Source organism: Fukomys damarensis, unplaced genomic scaffold (assembly GCF_012274545.1).
Source record: "Fukomys damarensis isolate Sample0158 unplaced genomic scaffold, DMR_v1.0_HiC HiC_scaffold_38, whole genome shotgun sequence".
NCBI lineage: Eukaryota > Metazoa > Chordata > Mammalia > Rodentia > Bathyergidae > Fukomys > Fukomys damarensis.
Genome location: NW_022900950.1, coordinates 24409990 through 24433152, shown reverse-complemented (window position 1 = coordinate 24433152; position 23163 = coordinate 24409990). Strand labels below are relative to the sequence as shown.

The 23163-nt window shown below is 38.1% G+C and overlaps 1 protein-coding gene, 1 non-coding gene and 1 pseudogene across 5 annotated transcripts in view; 2 read left to right on the top strand and 1 right to left on the bottom strand.

The window, feature by feature from the left end:
- Window positions 1-3596: 3596 nt before the first annotated feature.
- Cenpj (centromere protein J) overlaps window positions 3597-23163 on the top strand; it is a 75899-nt gene continuing 56332 nt past the window's right edge. Inside the window, exons 1-4 of one of the 4 annotated variants that reach the window (XM_010633824.3) lie at window positions 3598-3743; window positions 17171-17239; window positions 18057-18567; window positions 18841-18964. In XM_010633824.3, coding sequence (XP_010632126.1) covers window positions 18124-18567; window positions 18841-18964 — 568 coding nt within the window. In that variant the 5' untranslated portion in view covers window positions 3598-3743; window positions 17171-17239; window positions 18057-18123. Of the gene's footprint in view, window positions 3744-17079; window positions 17240-18056; window positions 18568-18840; window positions 18965-23163 lie in introns of those variants that run through there. The other 3 variants (XM_010633826.3, XM_010633822.3, XM_010633823.3) reach the window with 3 other exon arrangements.
- LOC117284707 lies at window positions 5541-5671 on the top strand (annotated as a pseudogene).
- Window positions 6321-6422, bottom strand: LOC117284650. Its single transcript, XR_004515747.1, has one exon. It is a non-coding gene; the product is annotated as a U6 spliceosomal RNA (small nuclear RNA).

Here is a 23163-nt window from a genome sequence, read left to right as displayed (position 1 = left end):
ACTTCTTTGGCTTTATAAAGTTTTTCTGTGATTTCCAAGTGCAGTGTGCTATAATCTTATTGGCTATTATGGAAAGTGGCTAATTTTGCTTTATGAAGTGACTTCTTTGGCTTTATAAAGTTTTTCTGTGATTTCCAAGTGCAGTGTGCTTGAAGCAAAACGAGCTTCTTCTTGCTTACTAACATGAGAAAATTACAACTATGAAAGATGGCTCTAGAAAAACTCTTACATGGATTAAAATAAAAAAGGCAGGATTGTTTTTACTTCTGTCTACAGGATGGTCTTAAAAAATGTGCTATAAATCGGAGGTTTGTGGTTCTGCCTGTGCCAATACTGTATAATTTATTTCTCTTTTTATTTTTGGCTTTGAGGTTTTGGCTTCTGTAAGAATCACTGACAAAGGCATGTCCGTGATTGGTCCCCAGGATTATTGCTAGGTGAATTTTTCAGAACTGTTTGGAGAGCAAAAGGTATGCTGTATGTGAGAGGAAAAAAAGGTAGTCCTTGAATATGCTAACAGTCTGCCTTAGCAAGATTGAGAACTTTAAAATTATGTATCACAACAAAAAAGTAACAGCTCTCTGAACGTTTATTTTTTTTGAACAGCAGTGGTTTTGTTTTCACCTGGTGATACCAAAAATTTTAATGAGGCAGCAATGAACACCACCTTTCTTTTGAATGCTAAGTGTTTCTGTGCTAGCCATGCTTTAGCTAGTTTACTTAATAAACCTTCTGAACACTGGGGAAAAAAAGTAAATTATTGCCTTTTTTTTTTTTGGAGACAGGCTCTTGTAGTGTAGTTCAGGCTGGCTTTGAACTTGGGGCAATCCTCTTGCTTCAACCTCCCAAGTGTTGAAATTACAGAAGTGCACTATCCTGCCTGGCCCAGTTATTGTTATTTTTAAGAAGAAAGTAAAAGTACATTTATGTCAACAGTCACGGTATTGCTTGGTGTTGTCATAGCAAAGATTAAGGCCAGAATTCTCCTTTGTTGTACACTGGACACTGTACGTTAGGCTTCTTAGACTGTGGTAAAGGTGATAATCTTTGTGTGTGTGGACTCATACGTTGCCATGATCTTTTGGTGCCAGTCTGATGCCCCAACAGTATACTCTAGAAATATGAGTTTGGGACCTTCGTGAGGATCTTCCCTGAAAGCTTTTCATAGTTATCGGGAGAGAGGGGGTGGAGAGAGGATGCCTGTTATGATTTTATCTACATGTCCTTCAAGAGCCTCATGTGCTCATAGCTGGAGTTTTGGAAGATGCTGGGTTGTGGGGACTTATAGCTGACTTGCTGTTACGAGTTGGCATCTGGTCAGAAGAGGCAGCAACTGAAGCAAGACCTGGAAGAATTCATCCGCCTTCCTGCTCCCCCTTCACTCTCACACATGAGGTGAGCAGCTTTCCTGTACCATTTCCCTTCTACCATGCTACTTTTGTTATTTCTGCTTCTTCCATGCTGCTTCTGCCTGGAGCCAGCTGACCATGCATGGACTTCTGAAACAGGAGCAGGAAACAATCTCTCCTTTAAATTGTAGTGAAGCAGGATTTATCACACACACACACACACACACACACACACACACACACACACACACATTTCCCCAACCTAAGCAATACAGCTGTTTTTATTCTAATACAGATAAAATCAGTAACTTTGTCACTGTAATTAAAACCTCTTGTTTTCAGAACATCTTATTTTTACCCAACGAAGGCCACTGGGATATGTTGTCGCAAAGCTGTCACAGCTTGACAAATTGCCTTTGTTCTATTTGTCCACCACTAAGTTACATGCCACCAAGTAGACCAACACCTCGGGCAGCATGTTTGGGGCTTAGCCTTTGGACATGATTCTGCTGAGTTGGTGTACAACTAAATACATCCTCCTGTTTCACTAGTTGGTTTCTCTAGTCTCTTGAGTTCCCACAAAAGTAGGTGTCAGTATTTCCCACTGACGAGGAAGGTAACTAAGACAATGGTTAATGGGCACAAAGGTACAGTTGGATAAAAGAAATAACTTCTAATGTTTTATGGTACAGTAGCGTAACTGTGGTTGACAACTGATATTTCAAATATCCATTTGAGAGGATTTTAATGTTCTGAATACAAGAAAATGATGTTTGAGGAAACCAGTGGGTCTGTCTCTCTGATATGATCATTACCCATTGTACATGTGTACTGAAAAATGTGTCAGTTCAAAATTTAAAAAAGCTGTTACCAAACAATTTGAGAATAAAGTAAGTAATATTCAGTGTCTGGCCCAGCCTGTGACATGACCTGCATAGCTGGGTTTGGCACACAGTGAGTTCATCTGTAGTTGAAGCCCCATGGTCAAGAGTTGAAAAGTGTGATAAGTTTATAGATACTTTTTTCTTTTAATGTAATTGTCATGACAATCCTGTGAAGCAGTTATCTTTATTAATATCTACATTTTGCAAATGTGACTAGTTTCAGAAAGATTGAGTTCTGAAGACCACACTCTTGGTATGACGTCATTTCAGCCTCTTGTGCAGCTGGAATTTAAGGTGTGTGACACCTTACCCAGCTAAGAACTACTTTTTTTTTTTTTTGAGATAGTTTCTCTGTGTAATTCAAACTGGCCTTGAACTTATGGTGATCCTCCTGCCTTAGCCTCCTTAGTGCTAGGATTTTATTTTTTTTAATTAATTAATTGATTTTTTTTGGTTTTTTTGAGACAGGATCTCACTATGTAGTTGAGACTGACCTGGAACTCACTATGTAGCCCGGAGTGCTAGGATTTTATTTTTTTTAATTAATTAATTGATTTTTTTTGGTTTTTTTGAGACAGGATCTCACTATGTAGTTGAGACTGACCTGGAACTCACTATGTAGCCCGGAGTGCTAGGATTTTAGTTACAAGCAAGCGTGCTCCACCACACCCAGCGCCTGAGTAATCTCAGAGTAATCACTTTATGAAGTGGTGTGGCCATATCTCCCTTCCCTCTAAAAACAAAACAAAACAAAGCAAGACAAAACCTAGGTCTTGCCGGGCGTGGTGGTGCACGCCTGTAATCCTAGCACTTGGGAGGCTGAGGCAGGAGGATCGCTGTGAGTTCGAGACCATCCTGGGCTACACATCCAGGTCAATCTCATCTACATAGTAAGACCCTGTCTCAAAAAACAAAACAAAACAAAACAAAAAAAACAAAAAACGAAAAAAAAACCCCAAAACCTAGGTCTTTAATAAATCAAATCCAGCCAAAGTGCATACCAAGGTTCAAAACAACAAAACCTAAAATTGTTAGTTTCGAATCTGGGTTCCCTATTCCGCCGGGCGCTCAGACTCTGCTCTCGGCTGGGCGTTCCCAGCATCCTCCGAGGCTTCAAGAGCCGGGTAATCCGTCACCAAGGAAGTAGGCTCTCCTAAACCCTTACCCTCCCGCCTTGCCTCCCGCTCTAGGTACCCCAGGGAGCCCCGCCCAGCCCGAAGGAGGTGCTCTGTCCATCCCCTAGGCAACGTCTTTCGTGAGGCCTCACGGAAGTTGTAGTTTATGTGGGCCCAGGGTGCTCGCGCACCAGCGCAGAGAGGCCAGAGGGAACTATACTTCCCTAGAGGCCTCGGGACAGAGTCGCGCGGGGCCTGGGCCTGTTGGGGGCGGAGCCTGCCAGGGGGCAGCGCTCTGTTCCCCGCGCTTATTCGGGCGGCTCATTAGCAAAAGCCGAGGAGGCGACGCTGGAACCTGTTTAGGATTGAAATCTTGGCTGAGGCCTCTCCAAGCGGTAATTCCTGAGCGAGAGTTGCCGAGTAGCTGGTTACTCATAGTCCGGCTCTTGAGAAGGGTGGGCGGTGCGGCGAGGCCCGGCTCAGTGGCTGAGGTGTACAGGTTGAGGGGTGCGGGGCGCGGGGCGGCGCGGCAGGGCCCTGGGGCTCCCCAAAGCGCGGGGAAGCGTCTTCTTCGTCTTGAGGCGCCTGGGACTCGGTTTAGCGCCTTGTAGAGCCGTGGCTTTTCGCGTACTGAGGTCCGACAGATCCCCTAGCTGGCTGGCGACTTGCTTTCTGAGTCGGAGGGGTGCTGGAGTTTGCCGTCTGTGTCCACTTTGCTCCTCCTCCAAGGCAGGCCGTGTCCAGTCCCTTGCTTTAAAGAACGTTCACACAGCACGCTTTGGAGGTTTCGAGATTAAAAAAACAAAACAAAATTAGGACAGCTTTCATAGCCGGATGTGGTGGTGCATTGCTACCTTCATTCCGGCCCTGGAGAGGCTGAGAGAACAATCCTGGAAAGTTCAGGCTAGCCTCAACAACAATAAGGCTCTGTCTCAAAAAACCAAAACCAAAGCAAGCTGTTTTTATTTATTTAGTTTTAAAACAGTTTTCTTGAAGTATATTGACATACAGTAAAAACACATCTCGTGCGTAATACGTACAGTTCAGTTTGACGTATTCATACCCTATGTGGAAAGTCCGAATTCACATGCTAGTCGGTTCTAAAAGGTAGTTTAGGGCCTGGGATTTGGCTTAGTGGTTCCACCACCTGCCTCGCAAGTGCAAAGTCCGGAGTTCGATCCCTGGTACCAAAAAAAAAGTATTTTACTATCTATGCTTTATCAAGGTCTCGTTAATAAGTAGCAGATTCAGGTGCTATACAGGTATTTTTATACTTATGCTGATATTAAATATATTTTTAGGGTCATTAATGAAACTGAAGTAAAAATTACAGATTAAAAAAAAATGAGATAGGGCCAGGGATTTTGGCTTAGTGGCGCCTGCCTGCCTCACAAGATCAAAGTCCTGAGTTCGATCCCCGGTAAAAAAAAAAAAAAAGGATAAGGATAACTTAAATTTCCTGCCTCACGTCTGTATTGCACTTGTCAGTCTAGTAGGTCATTTTTAAAAATTGGGTCTCACTATATAATTCAGATTGGCCTTATTTGTAGCCTAGGCTGGCCTTGATTGCAAGTCGATACTCCTACCTCAAACCCTGCCCAGGTTTGATGTTTTCTATGTTAAAAATAGCCATATAGTTTATCTCCTTTTAAAATATAGATTTCAGTAAATGCATCTTGAGGCCAAAATGTTAAGTGAAATGAATCAGACACACAAGCTAAAATATCACATTGTTTCCCTTTTGTGTGAAACCCAGAGTAAAAATAAGGAGCAGAATAAAGGATACAATAATAGGAAGTAGGGAGATCTATCTCAAAGGGGAAGGGAATAAAGAGATAGAGGTAGGGAAGGCAAAGAGGATGAAAAAAGTGAATTGGGATGTGTTATGTACATGGATCAACTCCATACAAGGAATGTAAACATGTCCAAAAAAAAAAGTGAAAAGGGGATCAAGGAATGGATGGAGGGGGAAGGAGGGAAAGGAAAGGGGATTAAAAAAAGAGTAAAGAAGTTTTATCTGTTTGTACCAACTTCCTACAAGGAAGGTAAACGTTGAACACTACATATATACTAATAAACTGAAAAAAAAAAAGGGGATCCCAAAAGATTATTTATTGAGGTCATTAAAATGTAACCAGGATTACCTGGTTGATTTCAATGAAAAATTGTTACCTTAAAAAGGTTTCCAACTTAGCTTTGTGCAGTGGCAGAATCATAGCCAGTGAGGTTTATCTGAGGTGCAATTATTTCTAATTGAGAAAGATTTCTAACTTAAAAACTTAAAAAATTAGAATAACTTTGCTTAGAATGGATTTTCAAAAATTGCTATTTAAGAATAACATACCCAGTAAAGTGTGCTATTACATGTGTAGCCCAGTGTGTAAACGCTGAAGGCAGGAGCTCCTTCCCAGTCAATGCTGCGCATCTGTCTTCTTGGATAACCACCATTCTGATTGCTGTGAAGATTTATTTTGCCCTTTATGAACTTCATGAAATACACTGTCTGGTAAAAGAGCCAAAAACCAGGACCAGACCAGGACCTTAACAAGCCTGTGTTATGGGGAGCATCTGCTGGGCTGTCTTTCAACAAAAGAGAGAGCAACAGAACCGCAAGCTTTTTTTATAGGAGCAGAATGGGGTTGAGTGATGTAGTGGCTAGGGATTGGGGGAGCTTGTGACATCACTAGGAGGGGCTTGTAACATCACTAGCTGCTAGAAGGTAGCAAGTATCAGGTTACTCCTTTGGAGGGAAGAGGGCCATGTTGGGAAGAAGCCTGTCTTGCTGAGAGAAGCCATATTTTAACATGGAGGCTGCTATTCCATGTGGCAGCCATCTTAAGGCAAGGGAAACCTTAACACTAAACTGGTGATTCATAACATTTATACATACTTACTGAAAAATTTTAACAACTGTGTCCATGATACTGTTCATGGATTCAGCTTCAGAAATAGCACAGGTATTTTCTTTTTTGTTAAATATGGCATGCTTCACAAATTTGCAGTCATGCTTGTGCAGGGGCCATACTAATCTCTGTTTCATTTCAGTTTTAGAATGTGTGCTGCCGAAGGAGCACAGGTATTTTCAATGTGTGTCATACAGTGGGAAGAAATAACAAAACAGATTCAGCCTTTTGTTTTAAAATTTCATTAAGTCCAAATTTTTGACCTATTAGAATAATGATATCTGTTATGATAGAAACAAAATTTTAAAATTTTAGTTAAAAGTTCTTTGTCATTCAGAGTATTAAAAACATTTAAGGGGCTGGGGATTTAGCTCAGTGGTTCTGCTGCCTGCCTCAGAAGTACAAGGTCCCGAGTTCGATCCCTAGTACCAAAAAAAAAACAAACCAATTTAAGGCTGGGTATTTAGCTCAGCAGCACTGTGCCTGCCTTTCAAGTGCAAGGCCCTAAGTTTGATCCCTGGTACCCCCCCAAAAAAACCAAAAAACAAAAACCCCCCAAAACATATCTAAACTGACCATGTTGGTGCACATCTGTAATCCCAGCCAGTACTCAGGATGCTGAGGCAGGAACATTGCTTTAAGTTTAAAACCAGCCTGGGCTACATAGTGAGTTCAAGGCCAGCCTGAACTGCAGTCTCAAAAAAACCAATGCCCTCTTTGCAAAAAACTATGTCACATGTTCAACTGTTTGAGAATATAAATTCATAACATTTTTGCAGATTTAGATGACCTTTGACATAAAATGCATCTAAATTTGTAAATGTCTCTTACATTGTACCACTCATATAAAACTAAGGAAGAGTGGAGTTTTCCAGTTTTGAATCAGTTGATTTAGAAGAAGGGTCTGTGACAATTGTTTGGTCACTTAATTGAAGAGCTTTCGCTTTGTGTAAAATATCTTGTTTAATCTTTTAATTAAAAAAATTCTGGGCTGGGGATTTAGCTTAGTGGTTCTGCTGCGTGCCTCGCAAGCACAAGGACACTGGTAACCCCCCACCCAATCCCTTTTTATTTTTTATTTTTTGATTTTTTTGGCACAGGGTCTCACCATGTAGTTGAGACTGACCTGGAACTCACTATGTAGCCCAGGCTGGGCTCGAACTTGCAGTGATCCTCCTGCCTCAGCCTCCCATGTGCTGGGATTGCAGGTGTGTGCCACCACACCCGGCAAAAAAATCCTTTTTCTGTATTTTTTGTGTTCTGAAACTGAGTCTCAGTAGTCCAGGCTGTCATTGACTTGGTGATCTTCTTGCCTCAGGCTTAAAAAAATCTTTGTTTTTCTAGTTTTTATTTTATTTTTTATTTTTTGCGGTACCAGGGATCAAACTTAGGACCTTGTGCTTTCAGGGCAGGCGTGGTGCCACTGAATTAAATCCCTGGCCCTAGGTTTTTATTTTTTATTAGTACATGTTTACAATATATAATAATAACATGCCTTGAGTTGGTACATGTGCATACCACATCTTGATTCTTTTTTCACCCCCTTCCCTTTCTGTCTCCCTCCATCTTTTGATCCCCTTCCCACTTGGAAAAGGTCTGTCTACTTTATTTTGCTCTTTGTCTCTATTTTGGGTTTCTCATACACTGTGAGAGAAACCATTAAATATTAAAGCTTGTGTGTTTGATTTATTAACATTATGCTCTCAAAGTGTATCCGTTTTCTAATAATTGACTCACATTTATTCTTTGTGGAAGAGTAGTACTCCACTGTGTATAAATATCACTTTAATGTGTTTTGATTTAATTAACTACTGTATTTACTTTTGATTTTTTCCCCATTAAGTTTATTAGTACAGTTAAAGCAAACAGTGACATTTATCATTGGAATCTTGTACCTTTACATGATATGTATTTTTGATATTTCGAGACAGGATCTTGCAATGTAGTTTAGGCTGGCTTTGAACTCACTATGAATTTGAGGTGATCCCTCTTCCTAAGCCTCCTGAGTGCTAGGATTTCAGTTTATGAGCCTCCACATGCAGCCAGCTATGATTTTTAGTTTAGTACATGGTTAAATATATGACTCTAGTTTGCAGTGTACTATTTATTAAAGAGAATATCTTTCCTCCACTGTATTTTTGGCCCTTTGTCAAAGATCAAATATTTGAATGTTACAGGATTGTTTCTGATCCTCTACTGTGTTCCATTGACCTATATGTCTGTTTTTGTGCCAGTACCATGTTATTTTTATCACTTTATCTTTATAATACAATTTGAAGTCCGGGATTGTGATGCTTTCTGCTTTGCTTTTGTTACCCAAGATTGCTTTTGCTATTGGAGGAGTCTTCTACTTCCATATGACTGTTAGGATTATTTTCTTGTCATTCTGTGAGGAGTGCTGTTGGTATTTGGATTAGGATTGTGTTATATTTGTATATCAGTTTTTGGAAACGTGGCCATTTTGACTATACAGGTTCTGCTTATCCAGGAACGGGATATCTTTTCATTTTCTGATGTCCTTTTTGATCTCCTTTTTCAGAGCACTGCAGAGGACGTTCACTTCCTTGGTTAGTTTATTTCTAAAATAGTCTGTATTTTTCCTGATGCTATTGTGAATAATATTGCTATCTAATTTCTTAGTGGGTTCATTATTGGTGAACAGGAATATTATGAATTTTGTGTGTTTGTTTTGTATTCTGCTATATTGCTGAATTTGATATTTAGTTGTAGGAGTCTTGTGGTGGAATTTTTGGGTCTTGTATGTAGAGGAGCATGTCATTTGCAGATAATGGTAATTTTTCTTCTTCCTTTCCAATACATGTTCCTTTTATTTCTTTCTCTTGCTTTATTGCTCTGGCTAATGTTTCAAATACTATATTAAACAGGTATGGTGATAATGTCTTATTCCTGCTTTTAGAGGGAAAGCTTTCAGTTTTTTGCCATTTAGTATTTTGGCAGTGGTTTGTCATAGATGGCTTTTATCAGGTTGAAGATATGTTTCTTCTGTAAGTATTTGATTAAGTTTTTAAAAAAATCATGAATGGATGTTGGGATTTGTCAAAGATTTTTTTTCTTTTTATTGATCAGATTTTTAAATCCTTGATTCTGTTTATGTGATGTATTAAATGCATTGATTTATATATATTGAATCATTCCTGCAACCCCTAGGATGAAGCCTACTTGGTCATGATAGACAGTGGTGGTAAACCTATGGGACATTTGTTACTTTTTAAGACAGAAAATGTTAATCTATGAGTTTTTCTTTTTGAGTTGTTTTTCTAAAAAACCTTCAGTATTCAAGTTTAATTGCAGTATTAGCACTTTGAGATAAATAAGTAAGCTTTGTGTTGCAGTTTGGACACTCATCTTTAAAAGGTTTGCCATCACTGACTTACTATATGATTTTTTTTTTTGATGACTTATTGCATTCTGTTTGCCTGTATCTTTTTTTGGGGGGTACCTGGCATGGAACTCAGGACCCTGCACTTACGAGGCAGGGGTGGTGTCACTGAACTAAATCCCTGGCCCTCTTTGCCAGTGTTTTGTTGAAGAATTTTGCTTCTAGGTTCATTAAAGAGATTGGCCTGTAGTTCTCGCCCTCTTTTTTATGAGGATATGAATGTTTATAAATATTCAAAATAGCTGCACACATCTTTTCACTTGAATGAAAACACCACACTATGACAAATTTTATAGCCTTAATTTAAAATACATGAGTATCAACATTTACTAATATATTTACATGTTTTATTTACATAATTAGCAAATCTGGTGAAAAACAGCATTTTTTTTTTACACAGCAGGTTTTAAGCCAGTCTTTGAAAATTCACCCAGAAAATATGTACTGTGTTTAGTTTAAAAACATACTGCAACCTTCTCTGAATTCCTAGGTGATGTCTATTCACACAAAAGACTCCCAAGGCTTCAGTGTAAACAAAACTGAACAAAACTAACTGGAGCAGTTGTTTTTAATCTTAAGATACTACAAAACTGCCTTGTTTAAAAATATGAAAATTTTTACTGCATTTTAAAGTATATTATGTATTCACATCAAAATAATTTAATTGAACATTAAGCATGTAATAAAAAGTTATAAATATTCTATCACACATGATACTATGTACTTTATTATTGGAAACAGCTACAAAGTAGTTTTTGTCAAATACCCTTGTGAGATATGGCCAGTAGGAACCCCATTTTATTTAAAAAATTTTTTTTGGTACTGGGGATTGAACTCAAAGACATTGTATGTACAAGGTGGTGAGCTAAATCCCAGGCCCCAGAAACCCATTTTACAAAGAAGGAAAATGAGATAGACCATTTGCTAATGAAAAAGCTGAAGTTAAATTTCTTTTCTTAAAAAATACTTATTTTATTAGCTTGCCTAATTTCTTTCACAAGTGAAAAGGTTTAAATAGGGGGAAAATGTGATTGAGGTATATGTCAGAGGGCAAAGAAGGGCCTTCTACATTAGATATTTAATTTGGGGAGTGTGTGAGAATGAGGCATTGGGTTACCTGAATGCATCTAATTTAAACCATGGAAGTTAATAACAGGACTGCAAAATCCTTCAGCAAAACAGTGTTTGAACCTTACATATTTTCTTACCCAAAGATCTTCTCAAAGTAAATTGTGAATTATCCTGATGACAAATCAAGAGCTGTTTAACACAGTGGATTTAATTTGATACATATCCCCGCACCCCTGGGAATTAGTTAATAAAGCATTCTAAAAATAAACATTAAATAATAAAATAAATGAGACTTCCTTTCTGGTTCTACTTTGTTGTTCCTATAAACACTCTTTAAAAACAAAAACTTTAAAAATTAAAAAAAATTTGGGCCAGTGACTTAGCTCAGTGGTTCCTCCACCTGCCTTGCAAGTGCAGTGCAGTGACCTGAGTTTGATCCCCGGTACCAAAAAAAAAAAGTTTTTTATTAGTATATTTTATATGTACATAGTAATGATATTCATCGTAGGGAATTTGTACCTGTACAGAATATATTTTGATTCTTCTTTTTCCCCAATCCTGTCCCCTCCCTTCAACACAGTTTGTGTGTGTGTGTGTGTGTGTGTGTGTGTGTGTGTGTGTGTGTGTGTATAGGGTTTTGGTTTTTTTGTACCAGGGATTGAACTCAGGACTTTGCATTTGCCAGGCAGGTGCTGTGCCACTGAGCTAAATCCCTGGCCCTTTTGTTTTTATTATCTATTTATTTTTTTGGTACCAGGGATCGAACTTGTGCTTGTGAGGCAGATGGTGGAACCACTTTTTTTGGTGGTGTTTTTGAGGCAGGGTCTCAGAATACTAAATTGTACTCATTTTGAATTGCTTCATTCTAGCACTTCTGAGACTTTACTGTTCCCATTTAGTTTGGAGTTGCTATAAGATGCAGATTCATGTTGGGTATGTTCAGCCAGTTTTGTTGCACATTTACTAAAGTTGACACAATCAGTTAATCATCACACACAATAATAGCATAGAGTTAACTAAAGATTCATAAAGCTTAATGGTTTTACTAGTAAAAGTAGAGGGAGTGGGGCACTGGAGAATGAGAGAAGTAAAATTTGAAAGATTAATCTGGAAGATGGGAAGGAGGAGAGAAAAGTGAGATAGGGAATCCTAAAGAAGAGTAAAAGGAAATTAATACTAGGTTGCAGCAGAAAAGAATGAACAAAAAAACAAGGAAAAACAGCAAAATAAAGGACAAAGAGAGAAATAAGAAAAAAGAGAAAAGATAAAAAAGGAAGCCCCCCCCCAAAAAAAAAACGATGAAGGAAAATAAAGTGAGTAAAAAACAAAAAAGTGGACTCAAAAAAAAACAAAAAACAAAAAACCTCTATGGGCTTTTAAATGAGTAGTTTTTTTTTTCTAAGGTCTGCAGTCTTGAAATCCAGCAAGTTGTTACCAAGACACCAACTAAAGAGGTCTGTGCTCAGCTTTATGGACTGTTTTGTGAGGTGCCTTCCTTACCCCGGAGTCCCCTCTGTCTGTTCATCCCAGACTATGGCAGCTGAGGAATGTTCTTGTGGTGCGTGTGGGTAGGTGGAAAAGCTATCAGCTCTGTAGTTTCTTCTGGATGTAGGCTATGGGGTGGGGGTTCAAGAAGACTTTCTCACTTCATGCCAACACTTTCAGTTCCAGTCTCCTCTGAAAGCCATGCTCACTGAGCCTGGATTCTCACTACAGAGGGTAGGGCCCGTGTCTTTTCTGGCCTAGGCTTAACCTTCTTTGAGGGTCTCTTGTCTAGTTTGTGCCCTTTCTGTGACTGTCTTCTGTGGCTGACTTTCACCCAGTCACTGTTGGACTCTGACACTAGAAACCCTGAAGTGGAGTTGGTCTGTAGTTCTGAGGTTGTCTTAAACCCAAATGGAATCTGATTCAACTCTGTCAAGATGGCAGGTGCTATACTGGATTTCTTAAGGAGTAACTTTTGGAGTAAAACCCCACACTGTGTAGTTTACGGTAGCCATGGGTTTTTCTTGAGGCTAGTGCTTCTGGCCAGGTCTGTATTTTCTCCTTAGGTGTACTGTGCTTCTGGACATTGGTCTCATTCATGATGAGGTCATGGGTTAATTGGTGTCTCTGCTGCTCCATGTGAAGGGGAAACAAAATGGAGAGCTGGTTTGGAGTTGGCAGATGGTTGTGGCCAGGGTACAGAATTCTTGGATATGGAGTTGGTCAGGTATCAGTAGGTGTGGCTAATATAAAATATCTTTTAAAATCTCATCATTTAATGATAAAATTTCCACAGCCTAAGTTATTTTCCTTTCCAATTAAAAATCCCCCCCTTTGGTGAATGCTCTGTGTGTGTGTGTGTGTGCGTGTGTGCTGGGGATGGCCCTTGGTATGTGCTAGGCATGTATTCTACTGCCAAGCCACACTTCTAGATCTAAAAAATGTTTTCTTTTTTCCTTCCCTCCCTTCCTTTTTTTGTTTTAGTATAAGCTTTTTACAGCTGGCCAAAGCTGTAAATGATTCTGATCTTGTTCAGAGTCATTTTAAAACCCAGGCATGGTGGTACATACCTGTAATCCCAGCACTCTGGAGGCTGAGGCAAGAGAATCACCCCGAGTTTGAGGCCACCCTCTGCTACATAGTGAGTTCAAGGCCCGCCTGGACTACATAGTGACACCCTATCTCAAAAAAACAAAACAAAAAGAATCATTTAAAAGTGTTTTTGGACAGGTAGCTCTGATACATAGACTAGCTTACAAGCATGCTCTTATTTTTCTTGTCATAAAAAAGTCCCTCTTTGTTGTACAGCTATTGTTCTGTTTATTTCTTTTCTCTTATAGCAAAGCTGGTCAGATTTAGCTGTAGTCACTGTTTCCAGTTGCTTTATTCTTTCATGTATCTTCTCCATTTAAGCTTTTGATCCTTCACTCCCAAACTGCTCTGTCATTGAAGTTCTTAGGACTTTTGCTTTGCTAAAATCAGAAATCATTTTTTAGCTCTCCTCACCTTTCATGTGTTTATAGCATTTAATAATCTCTCTTCCTTGAAATACTTTAATTTAGCTTCAAGGACATACATCTCTTGTCTCCCTCTGTTCCTCCAGTGCAGTGCTATAGATACCATTGTGAAGCTGAAGATGCCCAAATACGTGCTTCATGTTCTTTTCTTTTTATGTTAATTCCATTCTACATCATTCAGCTGCCTACACAGTGACTCTACTTGGATGTCCTGGCATTTAAAATATCAAAAATTTAATTCTTCATTTCTCCCCCAAACCTGTTTTAGCCCTAGTCATTCCATGTTAGTTAATGAAATGGAACTGTTCTTGCAGTTGGTCTGCCAGAAAATTTTAAAGAATGAAGGAGAGAATCCTAGTGACCTGCAGGTTATTAGACAATAAAGAAAGGAATGTAGGTATATAGTCTGATCAGACGAGATTTAAAATTGGGTGGAGGGAGGAGGAACAGTCTAGAAGCAGAAAATCAACACATTTAGGCCTAGTGGTACAATAGTAAGGGCTCTACAGGTAGAAGGGTTTCAGGAAGGCGAGGAAATGCTCAGAGAAAGGGTGAAGGCTAATAGGAGATTTTGCTGATAGAGGGCAGTGATTGTATTGGCCTGTAAGATGCCTGGGAGATGGTGACTAAGTGAAACATGAGAGGACAAGGTAGATTATTAGCATTTAAGAGGTTATCATGTAGGAGAGATACAGGGTGGCTTGGGAGCCTGGGGCTTTTTGGGGATATTAGACATTAGAGAGACATTTAAAGAGATTAATCCTAGAGAATTCAAAGGTTTCCTATAAAGAAGTTAATCCTGGAGATTAACAGTAGCTAGTGATAATAAAGCTTTGAGAACTGGGGATCCTAGAGGAATAATATGGTATCAATAAGGAATCCTACAGATGAAGGCTTGGAAGTCTGGATGTCTGAATTTTTTTGTGTGTCTCTGTTGGCTGTAAATTACCATTTTTTTCCTCCACCAACTCTTTAATTCTTCTACAATGTATAGAAGTTTGTGTCTCTTTTTCCCACTAGATTGACTTATGTACAGCTATGTACTCCAGGCCTAAAGCAATAAATATCTGGCGTAAAGTAAGAAATAGTAAATGTTAGTTGAGGAAAATTAGTCATGCAAAAGGAAGGAACTTAGTTTCTCTATGATACTCTGTTTTAGTGTATTTATTGCAGAGTGACATTTAGTTATACATGTAGTCACTGTCTTACAGCATTAACCATTGTATTTTTATTGTTGAACATTAAAAACAAATAATACTTCATAATACTGAACTTATTTAAAGTAAAACAGGACTGGGGACTTAGCTCAGTGGTTCTGCCACCTGCCTCACAAGCACAAGGTCCTGAGTTTGATCCCTGGTACCAAAAAAAAAAAAAAAAGTTAGCACAGAATAATGAGATGTATGATGGTATATTTGCTAAATTTAATCCCCTTCATCTCTTCTCCTTTTTCTGTCCTCCTAATCCTCTTGCCCATCTCTAGAAGACTGTCTTCTAGTTTCCCGTTCTCTCACCCTTTGCTTTTGTGTTCATTCTTAATTTATTATATAAGAGAAAGTATGCTCTCCCCCTAACCCCCCCTTTTTTGAGGCAGGGTCTTGCTATGTTGTTCAGGCTGGCCCTGAACCCACAGCAATCCTCCTGCTTCAGCCTCTGAAATTCAGGACTTATCGGCATGTGCCACCACTCCTGGCTAATTTTAACTGAGACTGGCTTATTTTGCTTAACTTGATGGTTGGTCTCTAGTTCCATCCCTGAAAATAACGTGATTTATTTCTCTGTGGCTGAATAATACTCCACTGTGTATGTATTGGACCACATTTCCTCTACCCATTCTTCATCTGTTGATGGCATATAAGCTGTTGTAGGTATTCTCTATTGGAAGAGTAACTCCTAAAGGTATCTCCCATTCTGTAGGTAGTGTCTTTGTGCTGTTGCTTTCTTTGCTGAGCAGAAGCTTTTAAATTTGATGTAGTCCCCTTTATTGATTCTTGATATTATTTATTATGCTATTGAAGTCCTAATCATGAAGTTTTTGCTTATGTGGTTAGCTTCAAGGTGTCTATTCTACGTTTTCCAACAGTTTTAAGGTTTCCGGTTTTATGACAAGACTTTGATCAATTTTGATCTGAGTTTGGTCCAGGATGAGAGATAAGAATCTAGTTTCAGCTGGGTGTCGTGGTGCGAGCCTGTAATCCCAGTACTTAGGAGGTTGAGGCAGGAGGATCCTTACAAGTTTGAGGCCAGTCTGGGATACATAGTGAGTTCAAGGCCAGCATGAACAACATAGTGAGACACTACCTCCAAAGAAAAGAATCTAATTTCAATCTTCTGCAGGTGGATTTCCAATTTTCCCATAATTATTAAAAAGGCTATCTTTTCTCCAGTGTATGTTTTTGGTTCCTTTGCCAAAAATCAGATGACTGTAGGTGCATGGATTTGTCTTTGCATCTTCTGTTCTATTCTATTAGTTTGCATGTCTGTTTTTGTATTTGTATCATGTTTTTGTTACCATGGCTTTATAATTTGAAATCAGGTATTTTTTTTGTCTTCTATACTTTCATTTATTATTATCCATCTTTGCATCAAGATACATAGCAATGATAGCAGGTTTCTTTTTTTTTTTAATTGAGTTATTGGTAAATTGTAGGTATACAGTACAGTATAGTTACATTCATTATTGGGATCTTGTACCTTTACATGACAGGTCTTGGTTCTCATTTTTTCCCCTTGTCCCTGCACAGGTTTCTTTTTAAAGCTTAGTATTAAATATTAAATATCTTTCCCCATTTTGAAATCAGGTATTGTGACAGCTCATACTTGCTCTTTTTGCTCAGGATTGCTTTGACTATTCCAGGTCTTTTGTGTTTCTGTATGAATTTTCTTCTTCTTCTTTTTTTTTTTTTTTTTTTTTTTTTTTTTAAAAATTTAATTTTTTTTTTTTTTTTTTTTTTTTTTTTTTTTTTTTTGTGGTACCAGGGATCAAACTTGGGACCTTTCACTTGCAAGCCAGGTGGCAGAACCACTGAGCCAAATTCCCAGCCCTCCATATGAATTTTAAGGATTTTTTTTCTTGTTCTGTGAAGAATGTCATTGGTATTTTGATGGGGATTGCACTGAATCTGCAATTTTAACAATACTGTATTAGTTCTGCCAACCCATGAATATGGGAAGTCTTTTTATCTTCTAGTATATTTTTCAGTTTCTTTCTTCAGTGCTCTAAAATTTTTATTGTAGAGGTCTTTCATCTTTTTGCTTAGATTGCTCCCTATTTTATTTTACTTTTTGAAGCTGTTGGGAATATATTTGTTTTCCTGATTTCATTCTCAGTAAGTTCATTACTGGTCTATTGGAAAGCTGTTGATTTTTATTTTAATACTGTGTCCTGCTGATTTATGTTAAACTCAAGTTTAGCAAATATTTATTCAGCTCCTTCTATCTGACAGGTATAGTGCCATGGTGCTAGGCAATGGAGAATATATAGTTAACCTTTCAGGAATTCCACAGCTTGGCAGGTAGAGTATGGATATAAAAATGAAATAACTCTTAGACTGAGATAAATGCTTAATTAGCGATGTTAGGGACTGGGGAAGTGAGATTGGTGGGTAGAGAGGAAGGGATAGGGAAACAGTGAAAAGCTATGGGAGTGGTGCTAATTAGTGATAGTCACAGCTGTTTTTGCTCAGATTTGGAGAAAACAGGTTCTGTAGTTGGGCAAAGAAACAAGAAGCTCTTAGTGTAAAGCCTGACACTGGCAGTGCTTAAAAAAAAAAAATTGATCAAGTTGGAATGTGTCTTAGATCCCATAGTTTTAGGTCATTTGGTCCAGCACTTGTATATCATTAATAATTGAATGATTACATCAGAAAGGATCTTAGATTTTTTTTTTTTCTCTTTTTTCTTCTCAGAACTGGGGATCGAATTCAGGACCCTGCATTTGCAAGGCAGGCGTGGAGCCACTGAGCTAAATCCCTGGCATTTAGCTTTTTGGTTACTCAGTTTGGGAACTCTGAAAACAAAAAAACCAAACCAATGATGTAGATCAGTGCCCAGCTGCTTTACTAGTTAAGGTCTTTTATATATTTAACTTTTTTGTTTTTTTGCTTTTTGAGACAGGGTTTCGCTGTGTAGTTCAGGCTGGTCTTGAACTCACTATGTAGGCCTCAAACACATGGCAGTCCACCTGCCTCAGCCTCCCAAGTGCTGAATTACAGGCATGCTATATATTTAACATTGATTAAATTTTTGTGCTGGGTTGAGGTTTGGGCTAGTTTGGGGTAGAACATCTAATTAAAATATCTAACACTTTTTGTTGACTGTCTTTATCTACAGGTATTGGAAATCAATAGCTCTTCTGGCTGTTCTCTTGTTTAAATATATATAATAGCGTCATTCGACTATGTTTCTGATGCCAACCTCTTCAGAACTAAACAATGGGCAGAACTTCCTAACCCAGTGGATGACCAATTCGTCTCGCGCTGGGGTCATATTAAGTCGTGGATTCCCTATTTTGGAAGCAGATGAAGAGAAGCAACCAGCTACAAATACTTCTACTAGCTTTCCTATTAAAGCTACACATTTTTCAGATAGTTTCAACTTTATCAGTGAAGAAGATTCACTTCCTGAAGAACAGAAGTTGGAGTCTAGCAGCCCTTGTAAATTACAGTCAGAAAAATCAGAAGCGCAAATAGTTTTGCCTTTAATTAAAAAGGGACCACAAATAGTGGCATGTCAGGATGTTCCTGGAGATCAGAAAGATGACAAAAGTGACTTTATGCTCAATGTTGCTAGTGAATTCAAAGAAGTGGCTTATAAAGATCCACTTTTTAAAAAGCTTGAGCAGGTACAATAGGATTTGGCTTAATACATATTAGCATGTTTGAAGATACTATGTGATTGCAAGTGTCCTATTTCAGACCCTCTGTTTTTCTTTACTCTGATTGTAGGGATTGTAGGGATTTGGTGGCAGATTTAGTCAGTGAAGGGTCTCTCTCTAAAACTCTTCATCAGGGAAGATAGAAGAAGGGAGATGGAAGAGTTAAGATAAATGTAAGGAGAAAGGATTCCTGAAGAAGTATGAAGTTAGTCTAATAAATTTAATTTTATGTTTACAAAGCTGAAAGAAGCACAGCAGAAGAAGCAGGAACAACTGAAGAGGCAACAGTTAGAGCAACTGCAGAAGCTCATGGAAGAGCAGGAGAAGCTACTTAGTATGGTGTCTGGGCAGCAAATGCTTGCAGGTATGTTTTGCTTATATGGGGCCTTTGGTTAGTATGACAAAAGAGAGCTACAGGCATACCTTTAGTTATCTACTGTTATTTCTACTATTACTGTATCATATTTGGCAAATTCCAGTATCATCAGGGCCAGTTAGGCTAGGGTGAATTGTTCATGGTATAATATGACTGGGACACGTAGAAGCTGAGTGTGCCTGAAGGTGCCCAAGCTAACATTTATCAACAAGATCCAGGCTTTGTGGCACATGCCTGTAATTTCAGCCACCCAGGATACTTAGGAAAGAGAATTGCAAATTTGACGCCAACCTAGGCACCTTAATGAGGCCCTGTCTCAGAGTTAAAAACATTTTGAAAGGGCTAGCTGGCAAAAACCTTTAACTTTGGGTGTTGGGTATTTTGCCTCAGCCATGAGTAAAAAGTAACTAAGATGTCTGGCATGGACAAGGTTCTAGGTTTGATCCCCAGTACTGAGAAAGTAAAGTAAGTAAAATATTCCTCTATTTTTTCCAATTACAAATCCATGTCAAGCTGAAATTTTTCACATAGTTCAATCAAATCAACATAATTCATGAAACTGAATGCAGAAGTAGATAGGAGAACTGGCTGGGTTCTTTTAAGCCAGAAGTTAAAAATAATCCTAAAGTATAAAATAATCCCTTTCTTTCCATTTTTTTTTTGTATTAGGAAAGTTTTTTCATTAAAGATTATTATTTTATGGTAAATGCAATTGTTTTATTATTTCTATTGAGTTTTTAAATGTCTTAGTTTTAATTTCTAATACAGTAACTTTGTATAGTTTGTAGAGGTTTGAACACATAATTAGCTGGCTCCAAGACAGGGAGGGTGGTGTGGCAGACAGCATCATAGAGGCGAAACAGTTCATGGTGTTGAAAAATATTAGTTAACAAGAGACCTTAACAGCATCTTTATGCCCCTTTTATTCAGACTACTTAGGGCAGATAGTGCTTAGACCCTTAATGCTAGTGCCCTTGGACCTAACTCACCATGAATCAGTCACACACTTAACATTCAGCCACTTCTGAAAAGCATGAGGCTTTGGGGGAGACATCTAAACACAGCCATAACACTAGGTAAATGATCTGCCACCAAGTCCCAGCCTTCTTCTTCTTTTGAGGTACAGGGGATTAAAGTTAGGTTCTTGAGCACCCCGGGCATGCACTTTTTCACTGAGTTACATCCCCAGCTCTTTTCTGTTTGTTTTGTGCTGAGTCAGGGCTTCAAATTTATGATTGTTTCTGCTTTAGCCTCCTGAGTTGGTGTGACCATAGGCAGAGAGTATTTTAATAGCCTTTTCAGATAATTATGCTTATTATTCTTTTTTTTTTTTTTGAGACAGGGTCTTACTATGTAGTTAAGACTGACCTGGAACTCACTATGTAGCCCAGGTTGGTCTTGAACTCATAGCAATCCTCCTGTCTCAGTCTTCTAAGTGCTGGGGTTACAGGTGTGCACCACCATGTCCAGCTTTTGCTATTGTATCTTCATCTACAAGTGATGATTTATTTGTGGTGGTAGGGATTGAAGAACCCAGGGCCTTCCACACTGAGGCACACCCTCATCTCCCCTACATCTGACAATTTCTTAGTGGTTTTTGTATTGACAGTTTAAAATTTGAAACTGTATTAATTAACTTTTAACCTTTTAATGTAATACAGTAGATATTAGTAAAATGTAAAAGCAGTTCTATGAAAAAATTTTCATAACAAAAATACTGAGAATAACAATGGTGAATACACTGTGTATCATGATTGTAATACATTTTCATTTGCTAATCTCTCAACTAATTTCCTAATATACCTTTTTTGTTTGCATAAAACATTTGTTATTAACAAATTATTTCACATGGTATAATTTTGAACAGTTTCTTTCACAATATTTATTTTGTTCCTTATTTACACTTTCCGTTTCTCACAACAGAGAAACAATGCAGTATATACACGTGTTTGATGTATTTCACTTCAGAGTATAGTTTCAAGGTGCATCCATTTACCTAGAAAGGGCTCAAGTTTATCCTTTCTTTATGGCTGAATAGTACTCCATTAAATAAAAAAACCCCATGGGCTGGGGATTTAGCTCAGTGGTTCTGCCACCTGCCTTGTAATCGCAAGTTCCTGAGTTTGATCCCTGGTACCAAAACAAAACAAAATCCCACATCTTTTTGTTTATTCATGGGTTGATGGGCATTTTGGTTGTTTCCAAGATACTTTAAACTGTGCTGCTATAATCATGGCTGTGCATTTATCGCTGTGGTATGATGCATTGAATTATTTTGGGAAGATACCCAAAAGGGGAATAGCTAGCTCAAATGGGACCTCTAATTCTAGTTTTTTGAGGTATCTCCACACTGAGCTCCCCTGTGGTTGTAGTCTACACTTTCACCAACAGTGGAGAAGGGTTCCTTTTTCCCCACTGCCCTCGTAGATTTGTTTTATTTATTTATTTATTTGGTACCAAGGATCGAACACAGGACTTTGCTTTTGTGGGGCAGGTGGTGATACTGGTTGATTTCTTGATAATAGCCATTCTTTCTGGAGTGAGATGGAATCTCAGCATTGTTTTAATTCGCATCTCTTGAATGATCAGTGATGTTGAACATTTTTAATGTATTTATTTGCTGTTTCTACTTCTTCATCTGAGAAGGGTCTGTTCATTTCAAATATCCATTCTTTCTTTTTTTTGATAAGGTTGGCTAAGGGTTTTTCAATTTTAATCTTTCAAAGAACCAAATCTTTGATTCATTTATTCTTTGTATTGTTTTCTTAGTGTCAGTTTACATTAATTTCTGCTCTGATCTTTGTAATTTCCTCTCATATGGGCTTTAGGCTTGACTTATTCTTATTTTTCTAGCTGTTTGAAGTTCAACTTTAGGTTGTTCATTTGAGCATGTTCTGCTTTTCTGATGTGAGAATTTACTGCTGTAAATTTTCCTGTTAGGACTGCTTTCATTGTGTCCTATAAGTCTGGTATATTGTATTGGCATTATCATTTAATTGTGTATATGTTTAATTTCTTTAATTTCATCTGTGACCCATTGGTTGTTCAGGAACATGTTATTTAATTTCCATGTGTTTATGGAATTTTTGTGGTTTCTTTTGCTGTTGATGTCCATTTTCATTGCATTATAGTCAGATAATATGAATGGGATAATTTCAATTCCTTTGCATTTCTTTAAGCATTTTCTATGGCCTCGTATGTGGTCTCTTTTGGTGAATGTCCCATGTGCAGCTGAGAAGAATGTATTCTGATGTGGGGTGAAACACTCTGTAGACATCTTCTAAGTCCATTTTTTCACTGGTTTGGTTCAGTTCTGATATTTCTTTGTTGATTATTTTTTGTCTAGTTGATCTATTTGTGACAGTGGGGTATTGAGATCACCCATTACAATTGTATTAGTGCCTATTTTGTTTTTCGTGTCCATTAATAATTGTTTTACATAGTTGGTGTACTCATATTTGGTGCATACATTTTTATGATTGTTATCACTTCATCTTGGATTGTTCCCTTTACCAAGGATTAATGACATCTCTCTTAATCAGTCTTCACTTGAATCCACTTTGTCTGCAAATAGAATAGTTACCCTTGCTTTATTCTGGGTTCCTGTTGAATAGAGTATTGTTTTTCATCTTTTGTCTTTCAGTCTGAATTTCTTGTTGAATGTTTCCTATGCGCAGCAATTTGTTGCATCATATTTCTTGTCTTGTCTTTTCTTTCCCTCCCCTTTCCTTTCTTTCCCTCCCTTTTCTTCCCCTCCTTTCTCTTTTGGTACTAGGGATCAAACATAGGACCTTGAGCTTGCAAGCAGGTGTGTGCTTCTGAGCTAAATCCTCAGCCCTGAATCTTGTTTCTTGATACATTCTGCCAGTCTATTTCTTTTCATTGGTGAATTGAGACCATTTATATTGATGGTTATAACTGAAAGGTATTGGCTTGTCCTTGTCATATTATTTTCCTGTTGCTGGTTCCCATCTTTCCCCACTGTTTAATTGCTTGCCCTTCCTGGTAGCTTCTTTACATTGGTGTTCTTGGAGCTGCAGTCTTCTTTGTTTCTTTCTAAAATGTCCTTCAAGACATTTTGTAGAGCTGGTTTAGTGGTCATGAATATTTTCAGTTATTTTTTTGTCATGGAAATATCTTATTTCTCAATAGATTTTTTTTTTTTTTTTTTTTTTTTGGTAATTTTA